The sequence below is a fragment of the Mobula birostris genome, chromosome 6, assembly GCF_030028105.1.
Source record: "Mobula birostris isolate sMobBir1 chromosome 6, sMobBir1.hap1, whole genome shotgun sequence".
In the NCBI taxonomy this organism is placed as follows: domain Eukaryota; kingdom Metazoa; phylum Chordata; class Chondrichthyes; order Myliobatiformes; family Myliobatidae; genus Mobula; species Mobula birostris.
Window position 1 is genome coordinate 70,651,486 of NC_092375.1, and position 25,321 is coordinate 70,676,806.

The window sequence follows — 25,321 nt, forward strand, 5'->3', positions numbered from 1 at the left end:
ACTGGTAGGAACGCATTAAAACTGTATCAAAATGTTTGATAGTTATTTGTGATCATTCTGGAATCTATTTGTGTATTCATCTTAATTGGTTAATCAGGATTCCACAACGAATCCACTATCAAAATAGCAGTCAATTATATATTCATGAATATCTGCCCTACACAAGTTACCATACCATACGCTCCAGTCGTCCAAACAAAGAGCCACAGAATGTGCATCTGAATGTGGCCCATTGTAATGTTTAAGAGCATGTTGTCCTTCTGAATACCTCCCACAACCCTGAAAAATATAAAGTAAGCCATTACATAATCACACATTGCTGAGAAAACATTTTTATTACACAAAATGGCCACCGGAAGCATGCATTTGCCCAGAGAGAGGCGGTGGCGCCAGGTCCTTTGACAAACATTAAACCGGATAGGTACCCATGGCCTGATGAGATCTCTCCAGGTTATTGAGGGAGGCAAGAGAGGAGGAGATTGCTGGGGCCTTTAAGTCCTGGAGATTGAAGAACAACCAATGTTGTTCCTTCACTTAAGGGCAGTAGGGATAATCCAACAAATTATAGGTCAGTGAGTTTCACAACAGTGGTAGGGAAATTATTTTAGTTGATTCTTTGGGCTTAGATGTAGAAAAGCTTTGAATTATTAGACAGCATGGCTTTGTATAGAGGACGGCATTTCTTATGAAGCTGATTGGGTTATGTTGCGAGCAGGGCCACGTGGGTGGCAGCAACGGCAGGGCCATTACTAAAGGACCCTCATGGTAGGCTGATCCAAAAGATTTAGTCACGTGGGTCCATGGAGATTTGGCAGAATAGATTCAAATTGGTTCAGCTGTAGAAAACAAAGGGTGGTAGTGGAGGGGGATTATTCTTATTGTTGGTAAGATCTGTGATACTCTGTGGAGATGAGCTCCGGAACCTTTTGTTTGAGGATATTTATGATTTAGACAAAATGTAAGATAGCTGATTAGCAAGTCTGGAAATGGCACAAAAAATTGCAGTGTCGTGGCTATTTAGGAAGGTTATCAAAGGATCTAGCAGTATATAGATCACTTGGAAATACGGGCAGAGCAATGGCAGAGTCGAATGTGAAGTATTGCACTTTGCAAAGTCCAATGTATAAAGAAACTATGCAATAAATGGCAGGACCCTTCGGAGTACAGATCCACAATCCCTTATCCGAAATCCTTGGGGCCAGTTGCATTTTGGAATTCAGAACCCCACCCCCCACCGATACCAAAAAACACGTATGCTCAAGTCCCTTATTTAACCTGTCTCAATGTGGTGGAGTTTAGGACCCAGCGGTGCACCAAACCTATGCACATCCTCCCGTATACTTTAAATCATCTCTAGATTACTTATAATACCTAATACAATGTAAATGCTATGTAAATAATTGTTATACTGTATTGTTTAGGGAATAATGACAAGAAATTTGATTTCCAACAAAAACATTCAATAAAACATAAAAATATACAACTTCAAACGAACCGAATCAAACACATGGTAAATGACTTATTGGAATAAATGTAGAACGTCACTGTCACTATAAAACTTCAGTAACTTGTCTTTCTGTTTATTTAAATCATATACAGTGGTAGTTCTGACACTATTTTCTTCAGTAAGACACTGCACAGACACACCATGATCAAGTTTCTGCAATAACTCCACTTTCTGCATTATTGATAGAGAAGATTCCTTCTCTTTTTCTCATTGTTACCCATAGGGGTATCTGCAGCTCTTTTTGACATTCTCACAGTGAAATTAAACACAAAGTCAACAGTGAACACAAAATATCAGTGAACAGCAAATACACGTGTAACCAGTACGAGCGCTGAGCCACAATTGATGTCTGGCGGCCTCTGCTAGTGCTGCCACGTCACACCTGAGTGATGTCAGCTGTTGGCGAAAAAAACTTCGGTTTTCAGAGCTTTTTGGATTTCAGAATTTTGGATAAAGGAATGTGCACCTGTATTATGTACAAAGGGATCTTTGGGCACAAGTTCATACCTCCTCAAAAGTAGTAACACAAGTAGATAGCGTGTTAAAAGCAGCATAGGGCATGCTTGCTTTCACTGGTCCCAGTAGAAAAATCAGCAAAGTCATGTTGCAGATATAGCAGGAACTGATTCAGCCACATTTGGAGTTTTGCATGGAGTTCTTGTTGCTGCATTACTGGAAAGATATGGAGGCTTTGGGGAGGGTGCAGAAGAGGTTCACTGGGTTGTTCCTGGATTAAAGTGTTAAGCTATAAGGTGAAGTTGGACAAACCTGGACCTTTTTTTTCTGGAGCACCAGAGGCTGAGGGGTGACCTGAGGAAAGTGTATAAAATTATGAAAAGCACAAAAGGGGAAGCGAGTCCATGTCTTTCTCCCAGAGAGGAAATGTCAAACACCAGAGGGCATAGCTTTAAAGTGAGAAAGGGAAAGTTTAAACATAATTTACAAAGCAAGTTTTATTTTGTTTGTATAAAGAGTTGTGGCTGTAACACATGTCAGGGGAGATGATGAAAGTAGCTATGATAACAATGTTTAAAAAGGCATTTAGGTAGGCACACAAACAGGCAGGAAATGGAGGGGTGGTTATTGTAGTTTGTTATCATGGTCAGTGCACACACCATGGGCTAGTCCTCAGCTGCTTGCTCAATGTTTTATGTTCAAACTTTAACTGACAATTTCCACCAACCAATACAAGGGTAATAACGGGGAGAATAAATAAAACTAAGGTGATTTTGATTTAGCTCTGTAAACATCAGAACTAGTCCTAATACCAATTTAATACTCAAAATTGTATTACTCCATTGAAATATTTATTACACTTTTTCAACAACATTAACAAGACTGTCTAAGTCTTTGCACAAAGCATGCTGTAATATTTCAATATTTAAATAATCCTCTGATCTAATTTTCATAAATCGATGACCAAACAAGCACCAACCCCCTACAGCACCCCACACACCAGTGACAGCTATCCATAGGCACACTCATTTATCCCAACTCTCTGCCTTCTATTGATTAACAAATCCACTATCCATAATAATAGATTACTCCCATCTCAATGCATCCTTATCTTTTGGATAGTCTTTTATGTGGCGCTTAGTCGAATGCCTTCTGGAAAACCAAGTACAGTGGATTCCAGTTAATTGCGCCATTGGTTAATTAGGGCAGCTGCTTATTTGGGACAACTCAAAGAATAAAAACTAATCAAGAAAATAGCTGTTTTCCTTCATTTAAGTGGGACACTGCCACTTAATTGGGACAGGAGACTGTTGACGAACATCTTCTAACGAACTTCAGTCGCGTGTACCTGGTGGCCATTAGACACTACACTGTGTTTAGAGCGAAGTTTTTAAAATAGCATCAGTTCCATGCAAAGAGCAGTAATTTCTGTCACTGATAGTTGGCAAGAAATAAGCAGTAAGACAATTCGGAATTGTTTTGCTCTCTGTGGTTGTTCAGGCTTGGAGATGCCAGAAACTGCCAGGAGTGAAAATGAAATGATTTCACAACTTCAACAGGTTGGGAACTATGAAGAATTTGAAGGTATCTACAATCATCTTGAATGTTACAATGAAAATCAAAATTTGAAGAATGCAATCTGTGAAAGCATTGTATGAAGGCAGTCTATTCTCTGCAGTGATTTTGTTCATTTACAATCAATGTACAGTGGATGAATTTGTCTGTCGTTAATCATTATGAACTTCTGCAGTTCCGTGGATGAATTTCTCTGTCGTTAATCATTATGAACTTCTGCAGTTTCATAGTACTGTAATGGTATAGGTAGTGTTCCAATTTGTTCTGTATTTCATTTGAATACATAATTTGTTACTTAGTTAAACGGTAGTTTGTCTTTTTCATGCATTTTAACTACTTCAATGGAACCAGCTAACTGGACCGAGATATATTGATCCTGTTGTGACCCAATGAATCAGAATCCATTGCATTGTAAAATCCACCTGTTCCCCTTTATCCACTGCATTCATAACATCCTTAAAAGAACTCCACTAAATCAGTCAAACAGAACCTGCCCTTCCTGAATCCATGTTATATCTGCCTGATGGAACCATTTCTATCTGGATATCGCACTATTTCATCCTTAGTGATAGCATCAAGCATTTTCCTGACTACAGACATTTAGGAACTGGTCTATAGTTACCTGCATTTTGCTTACATAGCTTTTTTTTAAAACAAGTGTCATGACATTCGTTGCCTTCTAATCCACCAGGACCTGCCCAGAATCCAGGAAATTTTGGTGAATTATTACAAAACCATCTTCTGAATACTCTGACATTTCTTTCAGTACCCTGGGATGCATTCCATCAGGGCCAGGAAACATATCCATCCTTAAGCCCACTAGTTTGCTTGGCATTATTTTTTTTAGCAACAGCAATTGTATCGAGGACTTCAACTTGCATCATATTTTGGGACGTTAGAAGTGTCCTCCACTGTGAAGACTTACATAATAGTTGTTCAAAGCCTTGCCCATTTCTGCATCATGAAATTTTGTTTCCACCTTCCAAGGAACAAATGTTCACTTTAACTGCCCTTTTCTACTTTATACACAACTATAAAAGCTTTTACTATCCATTTTTACATTTTGTGCTAGTTTAATTTCACAATCTATCTTCCCTTTCTTTCTTGATTGTTCAGTGGGTCTTTGTTGTTTTTTTTAATTTTCCCAATCTTCGGGCTTCCTACTCTTCTTGGTGATTTTGTATGCATGAGGTTTTAGTTTGATGCCTTCCTTTTTATTTCCCAAGTTATCCAAGGCTGACTCTCCCTTCCCTTACCATCATTGCTTTTAACTGGAATATAATTTTGTTGAGCACCATAAAAAATCTGTTCAACTGTTCCACCACATAGCCTGTGTTTGCAGTCTACACTAACCAATTCCTCCCTCATCCTGTGTAGTCTTCTGTATTTAGTCACAATACACTGGTTTAGATGGAACTACTTCCTCCTCCATTTGTATGAGAAGTTCAATTATGCTGTAGTTACTCTTTCCAAGAGGATCCCTAACTACAACAACATTAATTTTACCCATCTCATTGCACAGGACCAGATACAAGATAGCATGTTCCCTTATAGGTTCAGTAATATGCTGCTCAAGAGAGCTACTAACAAAGGATGCATTCTATGAAATCCTCCTGAAGCTGCTGGACAAACTTGATTCACACAATCTATATTCAAATTAAATACCCCATGACCACAGCCTCTCCATTCTTATATGCATCAGATATTTGCTTAAGGTATTTCTTGTGCCACTGCAATGTCATTATTTGGTGGCCTATAGACAATTCCCACCAATGACTGCTTCCCTTTAATATTCCTAATTTCTACCCAAATAGATTCAACATTTAGCTCCATAGATCTTATATAGTCTCTCAGTATGCCCTGATCTCATCTTAATTAAAAGCACCATCCGGCCTCTTTTGCCTTTCTGCCTATCCTTCAATAGTATCTGATATCTTTGCATATTTAATTCCCAAACATCTTCACCCTGCAACCATGTTTCTGGAAACACCATAAAATCATATCCTACTGTACTGATTCGTGCCACAATTTTACTGGCTTTGCTTTGAGTACTGCAGCATTTAGATAAAATGCCCTCACACTAATTGTCCTTTTGGAGTCTAGTAATCTTTGTGTTTTTTGCACTCGGCTCTTTTGTACTCCACTACAATCTTTCCCCTTTTCTAACTTCTGCTTTGGTGTCTGCATTGACTATGAATATCAGAGTCAAGCACATTATTTCACTCTTTTTATGCAAATAAAAATGTTCACTCTTAATGCAGGTTTGATAAAGGTAAAATTTAAAAAATTTGTGGGGAAAATATATAGCAGTTACAGCAGAGATAAACATAGAAACATAGAAAACATAGAAAATAGGTGCAGGAGTAGGCCATTCAGCCCTTCAAGCCTGCACCGCCATTCAGTATGATCATGGCTGATCATCCAACTCAGAACCCTGTACCTGCCTTCTCTCCATACCCCCCGATCCCTTTAGCTACAAGGGCCATATCTAACTCCCTCTTAAATATAGCCAATGAACTGGCCTCAACTGTTTCCTGTGGCAGAGAATTCCACAGATTCACCATTCTCTGTGTGAAGAAGTTTTTCCTCATCTCGGTCCTAAAAGGCTTCCCCTTTATCCTTAAACTGTGACCTCTCATTCTGGACTTCCCCAACATAGGGAACAATCTTCCTGCATCTGGCCTGTCCAATCTCTTTAGGATCTTATACGTGTCATTAAGATCCCCCCTCAATCTTCTAAGTTCCAGTGAGTATAAGCCTAGTCGATCCAATCTTTCATCATATGAAAGTCCTGCCATCCCAGGAATCAACCTGGTGAACTTTCTTTATACTCTCTCTATGGCAAGAATGTCTTTCCTCAGATTAGGGGACCAAAACTGCAGACAATACTCCAGGTGCAGTCTCACAAAGGCCTTGTACGACTGCAGTAGAACCTCCCTGCTCCTGTACTCGAATCCTCTTGCTATGAATGCCAGCATACCATTCGCCTTTTTCACTGCCTGCTGTACCTGCATTCCCACTTTCAATGACTGGTGTACAACGACGTCCAGGTCTTGTTGCATCTCCCCTTTTCCTAATCGGCCACCATTCAGATAATAATCTGTTTTCCTGTTCTTGCCACCAAAGTGGATAACCTCACACTTATCCACATTAAATTGCATCTGCCATGAATTTGCCCACTCACCCAACCTATCCAAGTCACTCTGCATCCTCTTAGCATCCTCCTCACAGCTAACACTGCCGCCCAGCTTCGTGTCATCCGCAAACTTGGAGATGCTGCATTTAATTCCCTCGTCTAAGTCATTAATATATATCGTAAACAACTGGGGTCCCAGCACTGAGCCTTGCGGTACCCCACAAGTCACTGCCTGCCATTCTGAAAAGGTCCCGTTTATTCCCACACTCTTTGCTTCCTGTCTGCCCACCAATTCTCTATCCACATTAATATCATACCCCCAATACTGTGTGCTTTAAGTTTGCACACTAATCTCCTGTGTGAGACCTTGTCAAAAGCCTTTTGAAAATCCAAATATACCACATCCACTGGTTCTCCCCTATCCACTCTACTAGTTACATCCTCAAAAAATTCTATAAGATTCGTCAGACATGATTTTCCTTTCACAAATCCATGCTGACTTTGTCCGATGATTTCACCGCTTTCCAAATGTGCTGTTATCACATCTTTGATAACTGACTCTAGCATTTTCCCCACCACCAATGTCAGCCTAACCGGTCCATAATTCCCCGGTTTCTCTCTCCCTCCTTTTTTAAAAAGTGGGGTTACATTAGCCACCCTCCAATCCTCAGGAACTAATCCAGAATCTAAAGAGTTTTGAAAAATTATCACTAATGCATCCACTATTTCTTGGGCTACTTCCTTAAGCACTCTGGGATGCAGACCATCTGGCCCTGGGGATTTATCTGCTTTTAGTCCCTTCAATTTACCTAACACCACTTCCCTACTAACATGTATTTCCCTCAGTTCCTCCATCTCACTAGACTCTCGGTCCCCTACTATTTCCGGAAGATTATTTATGTCCTCCTCAGTGAAGACAGAACCAAAGTAATTATTCAATTGGTCTGCCATGTCCTTGCTCCCCATGATCAAGTCACCTGTTTCTGACTGTAAGGGACCGAAATTTGTCTTAACCAATCTTTTTCTTTTCACATACCTATAAAAACTAACTGTAAAAGCTTTTATGTTCCCAGCCAGCTTTCTCTCATAATCTTTTTTCCCTTTCCTAATTAAGCCCTTTGTCCTCCTCTGCTGGACTCTGAATTTCTCCCAGTCCTCAGGTGTGCTGCTTTTTCTGGCTAATTTGTGTGTTTCTTCTTTGCAGTTGATACTATCCCTAATTTCCCTTGTCAGCCACGGGTGCACTACCTTCCCTGCCACAGGTACACTACCTTCCCTCGTTTATTCTTTTGCCAAATTGGGATGAACAATTGTTGTAGTTCAGCCATGCGATCTTTAAATGCTTGCCATTGCATATCCACCGTTAACCCTTTAAGTACCATTTGCCAGTCTATCTTAGCTAATTCACGTCTCATACCTTCAGTTACCCTTCTTTAAGCTCTGAACTTTTGTTTCTGAATTAACTATGTCACTCTCCATCTTAATGAAGAATTCCACCATTTTATGGTCACTCTTACCCAAGGGGCCTCGCACGACAAGATTGCTAACTAACCCTTCCTCATTGCTCAATACCCAGTCTAGAATGGTCTGCTCTCTAGTTGGTTCCTCAACATGTTGGTTCAGAAAACCATCTCGCATACATTCCAAGAAATCCTCTTCCTCAGCACCCTTACCAATTTGGTTCACCCAATCTATATGTAGATTGAAGTCACCCATTATAACTGCTGTTCCTTTGTTGCACGCATTTCTAATTTCCTGTTTAATGCCATCCCCAACCTCTCTACTACTGTTAGCTGGCCTGTACACAACTCCCACCAGCGTTTTCTGCCCCTTAGTGTTATGCAGCTCTACCCATATCGATTCCACATCCTCCAGGCTAATGTCCTTCCTTTCTATTGCGTTAATCTCCTCTCTAACCAGCAATGCTACCCCATCTCCTTTCCTCTCATGTCTATCCCTCCTGCATATTGAATATCCCTGAATGTTGAGCTCCCATCCCTGGAGCCATGTCTCTGTGATTCCAACTATATCATATTCATTAATAACTATCTGCACATTCAATTCATCCACCGTGTTACGAATGCTCCTTGCATTGACACACAAAGCCTTCAAACTTGTTTTTACAACACTCTTAGCCCTTATACAATTATGTTGAAAAGTGGCCCTTTTTGATTTTTGCCCTGGATTTACCTGCCTGCCACTTTTACTTTTCACCTTACTACATTTTGCTTCTACCCTCATTTTACACCCCTCTGTCTCTCTGCACTTGTTCCCATCCCCCTGCCACATTAGTTTAAATCCTCCTGAACAACAGTAGCAAACACTCCCCCAGGACATTGGTTCTAGTCCAGCCCAGATGCAGACCGTCCTGTTTGTACCGGTCCCACCTCCTCCAGAACTGGTTCCAATGCCCCAGAAATTTCAAGCCCTCCCCCTTGCACCATTTTTCAAGCCACGTATTCATCTGATATATCCTCCTATTCCTACTCTGACTAGCACATGGCACTGGTAGTAATCCAGAGATTATTACCTTTGTGGTCCTACTTTTTAGTTTATCTCCTAACTCCCTAAATTCACCTTGCTGGACTTGATCCTGTTTCTTTACCTCTATTGTTGGTACCTATGTGCACCATGACCACTGGCTGTTCACCCTCCCACTCCAGAATGTCCTGCAGCTGCTCAGAGACATCCTTGACCCTTGCACCAGGGAGGCAACATACCCTCCTGAAGTCTCGTTTGTAGCCGCAGAAAAGCCTATCTTTTCCCCTTACAATCGAATCCCCTATCACTATAGCTCTCCCACTCCTTTTCCTTCCCTCCTGTGCCGCAGAGCCACCCATGGTGCCATGAACTCGGCTGCTGCTGCCTTCCCCTGATGAGACATCTCCCCCAACAGTATCCAAAACAGTATATCTGTTTAGGAGGGAGATGACCCGAGGGGACTCCTGCACTACCTGCCTACTGCTACGCTGTCTAGTGGCCACCCATTCCCTTTCTGCCTGTGTAGCCTTTACCTGCGGTGTGGCCAACTCATTGAACGTGCTATTCACGACTTTCTCAGCATCACGGATGCTCCAGTATGAATCCAATCGCAGCTCCAGCCGCTCAATGCGGTTTGCCAGAAGCTGCAGCTGGACACATTTCCTGCACACATAGTCGTCAGGGACACTGGAAGTATCCCTGATTTCCCACATGCTGCAGGATGAACAAACCATGGGGCCGATCTCAGCTGTCATGACCTAGCCAATACGCTACAGCCTCGCCTTAATAAAAAGTTAGGAAATAACAAAATCTGGCATATATGGATGGTTTGTCTAGCAACCATGGGACAATGTAATTCAAAACTGATGAATTTCCATTTCACAATGTAGAAAGAAAGAAAAACTTTCTGAAGCTACTGATCTGAATAAAACAGTGCACTGATCTATGACAAAATAAATGTGAATGTGGGCGTATAAATTTAGTAATCTCTGAGCTCACATATATTCACTGAATGGTGGGAAAGCCATTTCCGTACAGATCCTCAACTTGATCTTGTGGTCTGACATCAGTTATTGACCAAAAGATGAAGAAATATTTTAATGAAGATATCCTCCTCAGACATTCAAACCATCGTAATATGCTAAATCATTTGCTAGTCATGGGACGCATTTCAGCTCCTTTAACCAAGTAACACACATTGAGTTTCAATACTTAAAGCCAAACTTTACTAGAGGTTGCAAGCAAATTACTGTGGTTCTTACAGCGATTTACCTTATGCCCACATTTTAAGCATAACCAGATGGTTAGCGTTTCATCAGTTTCCTCACATTTGCTCTCAGTTTTGTCCTCAGCTTTGCAGACATCACAAGCATTGCACCAATCCTGGTCAAAAACTTTCTTAACCGTGCGTTGGTTCACTCCCTTATGAAAGTGAGTACATTGAGGCACTGAAATAATGGAAAATTCAAAATTTAGTTAGGCATACAAATTTTGCCTCATAACTGTAATTGGTTTCATTAGTTACATATTTTTACTCTAAAGTTGTGCAAATTTTGAAATGAATTGGTCTACTGTTAGTATTCAATATAAGCACATAACAGTTTATTTCGACCCATCGAGCCCATGCCATCCCAATGACACCCATGTGACCAATTAACCTACTAACTCATCTGTATGTCTTTGTAATGTGGGAGGAAACCCCCACAGTCATGGGGAACATACAAACTCCTTACAGAAAACAGTCACGGGGAACATACAAACTCCTTACAGAAAACAGTCACGGGGAACGTACAAACTCCTTACAGAAAGCAGTCACGGGGAACGTACAAACTCCTTACAGAAAGCAGTCACGGGGAACGTACAAACTCCTTACAGAAAGCAGTCACGGGGAACGTACAAACTCCTTACAGAAAGCAGTCACGGGGAACGTACAAACTCCTTACAGAAAGCAGTCACGGGGAACGTACAAACTCCTTACAGAAAGCAGTCACGGGGAACGTACAAACTCCTTACAGAAAGCAGTCACGGGGAACGTACAAACTCCTTACAGAAAGCAGTCACGGGGAACGTACAAACTCCTTACAGAAAGCAGTCACGGGGAACGTACAAACTCCTTACAGAAAGCAGTCACGGGGAACGTACAAACTCCTTACAGAAAGCAGTCACGGGGAACGTACAAACTCCTTACAGAAAGCAGTCACGGGGAACGTACAAACTCCTTACAGAAAGCAGTCACGGGGAACGTACAAACTCCTTACAGAAAGCAGTCACGGGGAACGTACAAACTCCTTACAGAAAGCAGTCACGGGGAACGTACAAACTCCTTACAGAAAGCAGTCACGGGGAACGTACAAACTCCTTACAGAAAGCAGTCACGGGGAACGTACAAACTCCTTACAGAAAGCAGTCACGGGGAACGTACAAACTCCTTACAGAAAGCAGTCACGGGGAACGTACAAACTCCTTACAGAAAGCAGTCACGGGGAACGTACAAACTCCTTACAGAAAGCAGTCACGGGGAACGTACAAACTCCTTACAGAAAACAGCAGGAATTGAACCCAGGCCGCTGGCACTGTAACAGCATTGTGCTAACCACTATACCTCTGTGCCGCCCCACAATCTGAATGATAAAGAAGTGAAAATACTCAGTGGAAGTCCTTGCAACTATCACAGAAAAGGACACAAACACAATTGAGACTTCCAATGAGTATTTTTACTTTTTTAATTGTTCAAATTGTGTGAGTACAGAAACTGTTGGATACATTTTATGGACCTGTTTCTAAATAAAACCGATTGGGGAATATAGTTCCATGTGTGATGTGACGTAGTACGTGGAAATTCCGAGATGCTGTTTGCTTTCTAGGAGACCACATATGCAGAAAATGCCTGCAGCTTGGCCAACTAAGTGCAAGGTTTTGAGGCTTGTGCACCAGATGGAAGCACCACAGTTCATCCAGAACACTGACAGTTACTTAAACAGCACATTTCAAGATGTAGTGACCTCAAACCTGAAGGAAGGCTGGCCAGAGAAGGAATCAGTGACCATTAGGTAGAAACAGGTAGTTGCATAAATTTCACAGGGCACCATAGTAGCATAATGGTTAGTGTAACACCACTACAGCGTCAGCAATCCGGGCTGAAGTCCTGCTGCCATCTGAAACGAGTTTGTACGCTCTCTCTGTAACTGTGCTGCTTTACTCCAGGTGCTTCTGTTTCCTCCCACACTCCAAAGACTACAGTTAGGGGTAGTAAGTTGTGGTCATGCTAGGTTGGTGCCAGAAGGATGGCAACATTTGCGGGCAGCCCCCAGCAAATACATGTACTACGTTGGTCTTTGAACCATATGATGCATTTCACTGCATATTTCACTACACGTGACTAATAAAGCTAATCTTCATCTTTGCACATCAATACTCAAGATTTTCCACAGATGTGCAGTGGAGAGCATCCTAATATGCTGTATCATTGCATGGTACAGAAACTACACAGCTCTACAACAGGTAGTCAAAACTGCCAAACATGTCACCGGCACTAGGCTATCCAACATGAAAGACTAATATACAGAAAGATCCTGGAAAAAGGCCAGCAATGTCATGAAGGATACCACCCACCCTGATCGTAGACTGTTTGTCCCACTCCCATCAGGGAGGCCGCAGCACCCACATCAGGACCAACAATCTCAAAAGCAGTCACTAAGCAGTAATGCTGATAAACAACACCACCCACTAGCCCACCACATCACATCCCCACCATCCTATTTTATCATTTCCTGTCAGTCACCGTGTATACAAACACTCCTGTACCTAGCATCACTTTATGTAGTGCCTATAAAAAGTATTCACCTCCCTTGGAAGTTTTCATGTTGTATTGTTTACAACATTGAATCACAGTGGATTTAATTTGGCTTTTTCTGACACTGATCAACAGAAAAAGACCCTTTCATGTCAAAGTGAAAACAAATCTCTACAAAGTGATCTAATTACAAATATAAAACACAAAATATTTGGTTCAAATATTCATCCCCCTTTAATATGACGCACCAAATCATCACGAGTGCAGTCAATTGGTTTTAGAAGTCACATAATTAGTTAAATGGAGATCACTGTGAACAATCAAGGTGTTTCAATTGATTGGAGTAAAAATACACCTGTATCTGGAAGGTCCAACTGCTGGTGAGTCAGTACCCTGGCAAAAACTACACCAAGAAGACAAAGAACACTCCAAGCAACTCCAAGAAAAGGTTATTGAAAAGCACATTTCAGGAGATGGATACAAGAAAACTTTCAAGTCACTGAATATTCCTTGGAGTACAGTTAAGTCAATCGTAAAGAAATAGAAAGAATATGGTACAGCTGTAAATCTGCCTAGAGCAGGCTGTCCTCAAAAACTGAGTAACTATGCAAGAAGGGAACGAGTGAGGGAGGCCACCAAGAGACCTATGATAACTCTGGAGCAGCTGCAAGCTTCAATGACTGTGATGGGAGAGACTGCACATACAACAACTGTTGCCCAAGTGCTTCACCAGTCACAGTTTTATGGAAGAGTGGCAAAGCGAAAGCCACTGTTGCAAGAACACTCACATGAAATCTTGGCTGGAGTTTGCCAGAAGGCATATAGGAGATCCTGAAGTCAGCTGGAAGAAGGTTCTACAGTCTGATGAAACCAAAATTGAGCTTTTTGGACATCAGATTAAAAGCTATGTTTGGTGTAAGCCAAACACCGCACATCATCAAAAGCACACCATCCCTACTGTGAAGCACGCTGGTGGTTGCATCAAGCTGTGGGGATGCTTCACAGCAGCAAGTCCTGGAAGGCTTGTGAAGGTAGAGGGTAAAATGAATGTGGCAAAATACAGGGAAATCCTGGAAGGAACCTGGTGCAGTCTGCAAAGAATTGGGACCCAGGAGAAGACTTGTCTTCCTGCAAGACAATGACCCCCATGTACAAAGCCAAAGCTCCATAGGAATGGCTTAAAAACAACAAAGTTAATGTCCAGAAATGGCTAATTCAGAGTCCAGACCTCAATCTAATTAAGAATTTGTGGCTAAACTTGAAAGGGTTGTTCACTTACAATTCCCATGCAATCTGACAGAGCTTGAGCAGTTTTGTAAAGAAGAATGGGGAAAAATTACAGTGTCCAGATGTGCTAAGTTGATAAAAGACCTTTTCACACAGACTCAAGGCTGTAATTGTTGCTAAAGGTGCATCTACTAAACACTGACTTGAAGGAGGTGACAATTATCTGTTCTCCTTTATGTTTGTGTACTGGAAATAACATGAAACAATCTTGAATCTAAATCTTTATCTTATTCCAAAACCATTTCTCTATTTTGGAATTGTATCTGGGGAGTCGAGCCAGAACTAAGATCATGGCACTGTGGACCACTCAGATGCATAAAAGGAGTAGGAGGTGTTCTAAAGCGATTAATGGTCAGAAACTCAATTGTGAGGAGAACAGACAGGCAGTTGTGCTGACATAAATGCAAATCCCAATGGAGCTGACACTGTCATAAATTGGTTGCCTGGTATTCTAAAGGTGTTGGGAAAACAACATCAATGAAATGCTCTTATATCAATATCAATAACAGACACAAAGGTCTTGTACCATTTAAGGACCTAATTAGCAGATTAAATGAAAGGGCCTCAAATTGCAATCCCTGAATTACACAGTTCTAAGTGGCAGCAAGTATGAGAGGACAAACAAGGTGATCATGCAGCTAAAAGAGGGTGCAGGAGGGTTTAAGATTCCTGGGTCATTGGGACCATTCTACGCAAAACCAAACAGGTTAAATAAGCTAAGTAAGTTGAACCTGTATTGGAGGTGGAGGTTTGCTAGCTATTGTTGGAGAGGATTTAAACTAACTTAGCAGGAAAATGGGAGAAAAGACTGATGAACAGTTGGTGGAGGGGAAGCTACAGTTAAATAAGAAACAAAATTAAGTCAATAGAGTGGACAGAACATGCACAGGTGTGATAAGGCAAATAGAATACAATTCTAAACTGCTTCTATTCTAATGCAAGAGACCAAGACAGGTTGAATAACTTAGTTGTTGGGAATATGATATTATTCCTGTCAGAGACTATTAACATTCCAGGGTGTAGAATTTTTAGACATGATGGGGTGAATATAAAACAGGAGGTAACATTACAATATTAATTAAGCATTCCATTACTGCAGTAATGAGGGAGGATATTCTCAAAAAGTTCTTCAAATGAAATCATTTGCACTGAGATTCCTATTGACCTGACAGTCAACAGCTGACAGAGCTAAATCACAGAAGTGAGTTAAAATCAGAACTAGGTTCATTACCACTGACATATGTTGTAAAATTTGTGGTTTTGTGACAGTGCAAGAACATAAGCTGGTTCTGGTAAGATAGCAGCACACTCGTACGCAGCAGCTGCTACGATGCCAACCAAAGGTGTTAGTTTTTTTTTTAAAAAGTGCATTTTTCTTTACGATTGAAAGACCCTGCCGGACATTAAGAACTTAAGTAGTGTAGGTCTACTTGCCTAATGGTGGAGAAACTGAAGCAGCTGGACTTGGTGCGAACCCTGCTGCTGCCTGCAGCAGAGAGGAGTCAGTGTGCAGTTTATCAGCAAGTGATCATCTTAGTTGCTTTTCTTGTGATTGTAAGTTATTGGTAATGAAGAATGCTGCAAGTCCAATTCACTTTTATTGCTGAATGGCGGGTACAGACGACAGGGGAGTTGTGTGGCTTCAGTCAGTGAGGACTAGACCTAAAACCGCGATGTCGCCTGTTTACAGCCAACCAGGAGACGGGCGGAGTGGGTGTGGCGCGGTGTACGTGCTGGAGTCAGTGCAGCCCTCCAGTATTTGCTTGGCAGAAGACAAAACGTAGAGTGTTTGACTGCAGACTGCTGCAACATTCATGGGCTCAGGAACTTGGACTATACTTTGTGTGACTGTATTTTACTGTTGTCTTATATGTGCTGTGTATGACTGTTGGTACTGTGTTTTGCACCTTGGCCCTAGAGTAACCCTGTGTTTGTCTCTATTCATGAGTATTCATGTATGGTTGTATGACAAGTAAACTTTAACTTCAACTTAAAAATTACGGTAAGTTATAACAAGTAATTAAATAGTACAAAAGAAGAATTCTGAGCTGATGTTCATGGACTGTTCAGAAACCTGATGACTAAGGGGAAGACCATGTTACTAAAATGCTGACTGTAGGTCTTCATGCTCCTGTCCATCCTCCTTGATGGTATTAATGAGAAGAGAGCATGACTTAAAGTATACAATGTAAGCAAAAGGTTATTGTAACAGGGTTTTCAACTTCCCCAATATTAACTGGGATCACATTAGCGTGAGAGGATTCAGAGAGGATGGAATTATTCAAGTGGACTGATGCGAGATTTTTGGAGTCAGCATACATATTGTTCAACAAAAGGGCAGTGCTAGTCCTAATCTTTGGGAATATAAGGTGAGGTAGTGACAATAGAAGAGTATTTTGGTCATGGTGACTATAACTGTAAAGCTTCAATGCAGTTATGAGAAAAGGATACGGATGACTGAGATTTAGATCCTGAATTAGGGGAAAGCCAAACTAAATATGACAAAATCTGGCAAAAGCAGATCAGGAGCAGCAACTCTGAAGTGGAAGTCAATCAGAAGTGAAGGTAGAAAGACTTCAAGGCCAATAAATTCCCCTGAGGACAGCAAGTCTAAGGAACCTTTGATGTTAAGGGATATCAAGAGCTGGAAGGGAGAATGGTGCTGGTAATAGAGAACTACAAATGGGAAAGGCCGAATAGGAGCATAGAAAGCTTAGGAGAACATTTAAAAACATACAAGAACAACAGAAGGAAAAAATAAATTTTTTAAAAATTGCAAAATATAATGTAAATAGATTAAGTGTAAAAAAGTAACCAAGGAAAGAGTAGGACCCTTGAAAATAAAATGGAGTCACAGAACAGAGGTGAGTTCCTAAATAAATATTTCACATCTATGTTTACTGAGGAGAAATACATTGAACCTGGAAAAAAATTATTCAAAACCTGGAAAATCTAGAACAAGTTACCATTAGAAAGGAGGTGGTATCAGAGCAAGCTGACAGGACCCGATGAGGTATAATCTAGGCTCCTGTGGTAAGAAATTTGAGTGGTATGAAGTCTCCCAAGTACCAGGGTCTCACATCAGGTCCTCAGCATTTTTAATAGGGAGGGATAGCAGCCAGAAGTTATGGAACATATTGATACCAACAACATAGGGAGGAAAAGGGATGAGGTCCTGCAGAGTGAATATAGGGAGCTAGGTAGGAAGTTAAAAGGCAGGACCTCAAATGTAGTAATCTCTGTACCATGAGCCATTGAGGGTAAGAAAAGGATGATTTGGCAGATGAATGAGTCGCTGAAGAATTGCTAAGGGGGCACGGTTTCAGATTTGTGGATCATTGGGATCTCTTCTAGGGAAGGTACATATTGTACAAAAATGCTGGGTTATACCTGACCAATGTCCTTGTTGGCAGGTTGGCTAGAGCTTTCGGAGGGTTTAAAATCAGGCTGGCAGGGGAGTGGGAATCAGTAATAGGAATAGTTGGTGTAAAGGCAGACATAATGGGTAGAGATACTATAAGAAAGGATAGGCAGTGAATAGGGCATAAATGCAATCAGTTGGATTAGTTGAAATGTGCTTAGTTTAACACGAGCAGTAGCTGGAACAAAGCTGATGAACTTAGAGCATGGATCAGTGTGGCCACTTCAGAAATCTGGCTGTCACAAAGGCAGGAATGGCTGCTGGATGTTCCAGGATTTAGATGTTTCAGAAGTGACAGGGAGGGAAGTGAAAGAGGTGGAGGAGTGATGACATTGCTAATCAGGGATAGTATCGCAGCTGCAGAAAGGGAGCTCATTGTGGAGGGATTGTCTCCTGATTCAGTGTGGGTGGAAGTCAGAAACAGGAAGTGAGCAATCACTGTCGTAGTATTCTATAGAATCACCCCCTCCACCCATGGCAATAGACACTGAGGTGCAGATCAAGAGGCAAATGTGCAAAAATAACAGGGTTGTTGTCACGATTGCATCTTTTGCACCTGTTCTGGAAAGTTGCAACAATAACAGGTTGTTGTCACTGGTGACTTCAACTTCCCTAAAATCGGTTGGCACCTCCTTAGTGCAAAAGGTTAACATGGAGCAGAATTCATTTGGCGAGTCTAGGAAGGATTCCTGACACAACATGTGAACTGACCAACTAGAGGAAGGGCCATACTAGATCTAGTACTAGCCAATGAACCTGGTCAGGTGACAGATCTCTTGGTAGGTGACCATTTCAGAGACAATGACAACTCCCTCACCTTTACCATAGCCTTGAACAGAGCAGACAACATGGTGAAGTATTTAATTGGGAGAGGACTAATTATGATGCTATTAGGCAGGAACTTGAGAGTATAAATTGAGAACAGATGTAACTCAGAAATAAACAACAGAAATGTGAGGTTGCTTAGGGAGCACTAGAATGGGGCTCTGGATTGGCTTGTCCCTAAGAGGTAGGTAAAGGGTGGTCAGGTGAAGGAACCATGGTTGACAAGAGAAGTGGAACTTATAGTCAAGAAAAAGGAAGCACACTTAAGGTTTAGGAAGAAAAGATCAGACGGGATTCGAAAGCTATAAGGTAATCAAGAAGCTTAAGGGGACATAAGCAGGCCTGCAAGTAGGATAAAGGAAAACCCCAAGGCCTTCTACATGTAAGTGAAGAACAGAGTGAGCTTAGGACTGATCAGGAATAAAAGAGGAAACATGTGTCTGGTGCAAGCCAAGGTAGGGGAGGTCCTTATTGAATATGTTGCTTCAGTATTCACCAGTGAGAGGGACCTTTACGAATATGAAATCAGCGTATGACCGGATACTACAGGAAGCAAGGGAAAACGATTGCTGAACCTTTAGAAATTATCCTTGCATCCTCACTGCCCATGAGAGTAGTACCAGAAGATTGGGGAGCAGGGGGAAGGGGGGGTGTTATTCCTTGTGGTTAGCATAATGCTATTACAACGCCATGAACACGGTCCAATCCCACCACTTTCTGTAAGTTTGTACATTGTTCCCGTGACCACGTGTGTTTCCTCCAGGTTCTCTGGTTTCCTCCCACATTCCAAAGATGAATGGATCAGTAGGTTAATTTGTCATTGGGTGTAATTGGGTGGCACGTGCTTGTTGGGCCAGAAGGCCCTGCTACCATGCTGTATCTCTAAATCTAAAGTCTTTGTTTAGAAAGGTATTAGGAATAACCCTGGGAATTACAGACCAGTGACTCTTACATCAGTGGTGGGCAAACTATTTGGGAGGATTCTTAGAGACAGGATTTACGAGCATTTGGGGAAGCATAATCTGATTAGGGATAGACAGCATGGCTTTGTGAGGGGCAAGCCGTGCCTCACGAGCCTAGCTGAATTCTTTGAGGATGTGACCAAACGAATTGCTTAAGGAGGAACAGTAGATGTGGTATATAAAGATTTTAGTACGATGTTCAATAAGGTTTCCCATGGTAGGCTTATTTAGAAAATGAGAAGGCATGGGATCCATGGAAACTTGGCTGCGTGGATTCAGAACTGGCTTGCCCACAGAAGGCAGAGATGTATAGTAAATGGAATGTATTCTGTCTGAAGGTCAGTGGCTAGCGGTTCCCACAAAGTTCTGTTAGGGACCCCTGCTCTTTGTGAGTTTTATAAATGACTTAGATGAAGAAGTGGAAGGGTGGGTTAGTAAGTTTGCAGATGACACAAAGGCTGGTGGTGTTGTGGATAATGTAGAAGGTTATCGTGGGTTACAACAAGACATTAATAGGATGCTGAGCTGGGCCAAAAAGTGGCAGATGAAGTTCAATGCCGAAAGGTGTGAAGTGATTCATTTTGGAAGGTAAAATACAAGGCTAATGGCAGATTCCTAGCAGTGTGGAGAAGCAGAAGGATCTTGTGGTCCATGTCCGTAGATCCCTCAAAGTTGCCGCATAAGTTGATAGGATGGTTAAGGCGGCGTATGAAGGTGTGTTAACCTTCATTAGTCGGGAGACTGAGTTCAGAAGCCACGAGGTAATACTGCGGCCCTATAAAACTCTGTTTAGACCACACCTGGGGTATTGTGTTCAGTTCTGGTCACCTCATATAGGAAGGATGTGGAAGTTTGAGAGGGGACGCAGAGAAGCTATACCAGGATGCTGCCTGGATTAGACAGCATATCTTGAGTAAAGGTTCAGCAAGGTAGGGCTTTTCTCTTTGCAGAGGAAGAAGAGAGGTGAATTGATTAGAGGTCATTAAGATGATAAGAAGCAAAGAGAGTGGATGGCCAGCACCTTTTTTCCCAGAGCAGCAATGCCTAATACGAGAGGGCATAATTGTATGGTGAGTGGAGGAAAGTATAGGGGAGTGGTAAGTGGATTGAATACATTACCAGGCATGTTGGTAGAGCAGATGCGCTAGGGACTTTTGAGACTATCAGATAGGTACATAGATGAAAGCAAAATGGTGGGAGGGAAGTGTCTGATTTTGAGTAGATTAAAAGGTTGGCACAACATTGTGAGCCAAAGGACCTGTACTGTTCTATGAAACAAAGCATTTTATTACCATGATTATCAGATGCCTCATCATCTTGAGCAGAACTCAGTCTTTCCTTCTTCTTTCCCATTCCAATGCTGTTTACTAGGTTTCAATAACCTTTAAAAAAAAAGAAAAACTTGTAAGATGAAGCATCTGAAAAAATGCACAACTGAAGATAATCGGCTGAATTAAGCTATCTGTCACCAGGTTGCAAAGGGGACTGATGACATTCAATGCTTACACTTCTGATCCTGCTAGAATCTCAAAATAAACAACTCAAGATGCTGTTATGTCTATCACTTGTCTCCGTCCAGCGAAGAAACTGGAATCTTCATTTATAAATGGGAGATGATGGAAAAGTAAGGTTTTTTAAACATACTTTAATGTTTTCAGCTATTTATTCTAATAATTTTTAAATTAATGTTTTTTCTAACCAAAACAATTTTCATTGTATCAGAACAATAAAACTCTTACAAAGACTCTGTTGTATGACTATTTCATTCTTAGATTAAACTGTTTAATTGTTATTTTCTTTGCAGTTTACCAATTAATTATCTGCTTGTATTTTAAGTAGCTCTTAAACATACATACATAGGTCCTTCATTGCTGCCCTAAATGCCCGTGGTGTAACGGGCAGCAAGTTATATGCACACAGGTTTAATACGCCTCTAGTGGCTATAGAAAGTATAATACTGGAAAGCTCTTGAAGTTTCTTTATTCTGCACTACTTGAATAAGTGGTTTTTCATTAGTTAACTTGGTATGGCAGTGTTCAAATGAGTACTTTCTAATTGTCTGTCTCTTATCCACAGATTTGAATGGAATTTTTCTTATCCCTGCGGTATAAATATGGCTGTTGTATGCTAGGTGCTAGGTACCATCTTTGTTCCTTTGTCTCTGTCACCGAGTAGATCCCCCTCTCCCACTGTCTGTTTCTCTGTTCTACCAACTCTCAATAAAACAATTGCGTAGCAATAATTTCCCCCGGGATCAATTAAGTATGACTATGACTACGACAAGGCTTGTGCCTCTTTCCTGACTTCTAAAAGAACCCTGGATATAAATACCAGAATCCATCAAGTGTAGTCAGCAGGATATTTCAGATATTTAGAACTTCTATCAACTTGAAGACAAAGGGGTGAATTTTTGGCATACTCCTCTTTTGTCTGAGGGAAAAAAAAGAGTTCTAGCTTTGAATACCGGGTGGAATTCAGGGAACAAGAACTGCTGTGTTGCTATTTAAAAACAGCTGTGAAAATATTGGTTGCAGTCTATTTGGTCATAATTATTCGGTTACGAACTATTTTGGTACCTGGTGAAAATATTGGTTGTACAACTTATTTGATTGTAGCCAAATAGATCACAATCTATTTGCTTGCTGGACCAACCTATGTGGTTGTGATCCATTTGGTACTTTGTTACAATCCCACCAAAGAATAAGTGTAGAGTTAACAAAACAGTCACAGCAGAGAAAGCAGATCAAGTCAATTTTGACTCGTGAAGTTATCCTTGCAGTCCAACTCCACTGTTACACTGAATTTATTTTCCCTCAAGCACCTATATAATTTCCTTTTGAGAAGTCTCAGTGATCCTGCTTCTGCAGGCAGCCAAAATCCACCTACAAAAAGGATTTGCCTCACTTTCCTTCCGGCAATATCTGTGGAAAGGGAAGCAGAGGTAACATTTCAGGCCAACGAACTTTCATTGGAAGCTTGACTCGAAGCCTTAACTATCTCCTTCCCCAGATGATATCTGACTTGGTTTTCCAAAATTTTCTGTTTTATTTCACATTTTCAACAACCGTACTACTTTGCTCCCCCGCCATATTGCAGGAGCCCTGGTAGAGATATCCTTAGCCACAGGATGTGCTGCCAGAATGTTGTTCCATTGTTCAAGAAAACCTCAAGGAATACACCAAGAAATTGTAGGCTGGTGAGCCTGACACCAATAATGGGTAAATTATTCAAAATCATTCTAAGGGGCAGGATAAGTATTTGGATAGGCAGGACGCAATAAGAAACAGTCAACATGGCTTTGTGAATGGTAGATCATATCTAACCAATCTTTAAGAATTTTTTTTGAGGAAGTTTCCAAAGAGGTTAACAAGAAGGTTGTTGAAGGAAAGGTGGGGGATGTGGTCTCCATGGATTTTAGCAAGGCCTTTTAAAAAAAAAAAAATCCCGCGTGGGAGGCTAACCCAGAAAGTTCAATGGGATTTGGGATGAAGAAGCCAACTGTATCCAACATTGGCTTACTGGCAGAAGCCAGAGTGTAGTAGTAGATGGTGGTCTCTCTGTTTGGAGGCCTGTGACCAGTGGAGTGCCAGAGGTATCAGTGCTGGGTCTGTTGTTGTTTATCATCTGTAGGATTCAGATGATAACATGATAAACTCAACCAGCAAATTTGTGGATGACACAAATATTGGGGGCATAGTGGACAGCAAAAAAGGCTGCTAAAGCTTGTAGTTTTCTCACTGTCCACTATGCCCCCAACCTTTGTGCTATCCAGCTGGGAAAATGGACTTAAATTTTAAAAAAAGGCTGATGGAATTTAATGCAGACAATTGTGAGGAGTTGCATTTTGGGAGGATAAAACAGGGTGAATCTTAAACAGTGAATGCATGGGCACTGAGGTGTACAGCAGAACAAAGGGACCTGGGATTACAGATTCAAAATTTGAAAGTGGCATCACAAGTAAATAGGGTTATGAAGAGGTTTTAGTATACTGCTTTCACAAATCAAGGTACTGAGTACAGGAGTGGGATGTTACACTGACAATGTACTGGATGTTGGTGAGACAGAATTTAAGAGTATTATGTGCAGCTCTGGTCACCTACCTACACAATTACTTACAAGGATGTTGTCGGGACTCGGAGACCCGAGTTAAAGGAAAATGTTGAATAGGCGAGAACTTTATTCCCTGGAGAGATTTTACAGATGTATACAAAATTATGAAAGGTGTAGATCAGGAGAATGCATGCAGACTTCCCCCCCACCGCCCCGTCAGGTTGGGTGAGACTAGAACTAGACGTCATAGGACGTCATAGGTTTAGGGTAAAAGATGAGACATTTAAGGGGAATCTGAGGGGAAACTTCTTCACTCAGAGGGTAATGCGAATGAGGCATGAGCTGCCAGCAGAAGTGATAGATGTGGGTTCAATAGTAACATTTAAGAGAAACTTCGATAGATACATGGAGCAGTTCATATCCGCTCATGTCAATTATTCAACTAATTAACAAACAACATATCTAAGCTCTTCTCGGAGCTCTTCAATGTTTGTGATCTTGACTCAACAGAACCAATGATCATCGGAGAAAGTAGCAGTGGGGAGAGTAAATATGGTTCAGAGCCTGAAAGAAACACAGCACAGAAACTGACTCTCTGACATACGCACCCTGCCACCTCCACTCCTACCAACTATTAAACTCATCCTACCTTTTACTTTCAGTTTTCCACCATATTCTCGCACTCGTCACCGCCAGACCCTTTTCGGTCGTGAGAAAACGAAACAGGTTCTGGGGACATTCAAGACCAAATTGGCAAAATAATGCCAATCATTTGTCTTTTGCAGAAGGATGAAATGAAAAACAAAAGCCACAGTCTATACGAGCTTACAGTAAATATACAGAGAAATGTTTAACACCACAGAACTCATTCATAATTGTGCAAATTTTTATGGAAACCTCCGATGCCTACTCTGCTTCAAGGAAAACAATGTTATCTCACTTCCTGATTTCTAATAAATTTCCATCCAATCAAAATAAAAAGATACATGGATGGGAGGAGTATGCAGGGTTATGGTCTGGGTGCAGGTAGGTAGTACAAGACAGAAGCTCCAGTCAGCATGCACTAATAAGCAAAGGCCTATTTCTGTATTCTAGTACACTATGACTCTATATTACCAACATACATATACTTAGGTACTCATCTGCTCTCCTCCTCCTTAAAACATCTAATGGAAACAGCTCCTCCTCACCCCTTCTGAGCCCATCCTGCACATCTCAATCAAATCTCAACTTTCTTTCAGAGAAAAAGATCAGCCCCATCACCCCCTTTCCCAACCTAACCTGATAGCTGAAACCCTTACTATTACAATGATTCTGTTTCCTCTGCGATCTCGGGAGCAGAAGGCAGGAGCAAGCAGCTTTTTAAAAAGTTGCTTTTCCCCCTTTTGGGTGCTTTGGGTGTTTGTCTTCAGCTGCAACAGCCAGAGCAGCAGACGGCAAGAGCTAGCAGGCTTTTTTTTAAAATAAAATGCGTGATTGGCTAAGCGTGGAGCAATCCACTCTCCTCAGGTGCAATGTACCAGTGGTCCCCAGCCACTGGGCCCCAATCTCCTCAGGTGCAATATACCAATGGTCCCCAGCCACTGGGCCGCAGTCTTCTCAGGTGCAATATACCAGCGGTCCCCAGCCACCGGGCCGCAACCTCCACAGGTGCAATGTACCAGTGGTCCCCAGCCACCGGGCCGCAATCTCCTCAGGTGCAATATACCAGCGGTCCCCAACCACCGGGCCGCAATCTCCTCAGGTGCAATATACCAGCGGTCCCCAGCCACCGGGCCGCAATCTCCTCAGGTGCAATATACCAGTGGTCCCCAGCCACCAGGCCACA

The 25,321-nt window shown here is 41.6% G+C and overlaps 1 protein-coding gene across 4 annotated transcripts in view; it reads right to left on the reverse strand.

The window, feature by feature from the left end:
- usp16 (ubiquitin specific peptidase 16) overlaps positions 1-25,321 on the reverse strand; it is a 62,117-nt gene that overhangs the window by 32,519 nt on the left and 4,277 nt on the right. For 3 of the 4 annotated variants that reach the window (XM_072260609.1, XM_072260610.1, XM_072260611.1), the window contains 3 exons: positions 20,736-20,825; positions 10,428-10,603; positions 176-279 (listed from right to left, as the gene is read on the reverse strand). In XM_072260609.1, coding sequence (XP_072116710.1) covers positions 176-279; positions 10,428-10,603; positions 20,736-20,796 — 341 coding nt within the window. In that variant the 5' untranslated portion in view covers positions 20,797-20,825. Of the gene's footprint in view, positions 1-170; positions 280-10,427; positions 10,604-20,735; positions 20,826-25,321 lie in introns of those variants that run through there. The other variant, XM_072260612.1, reaches the window with a different exon arrangement.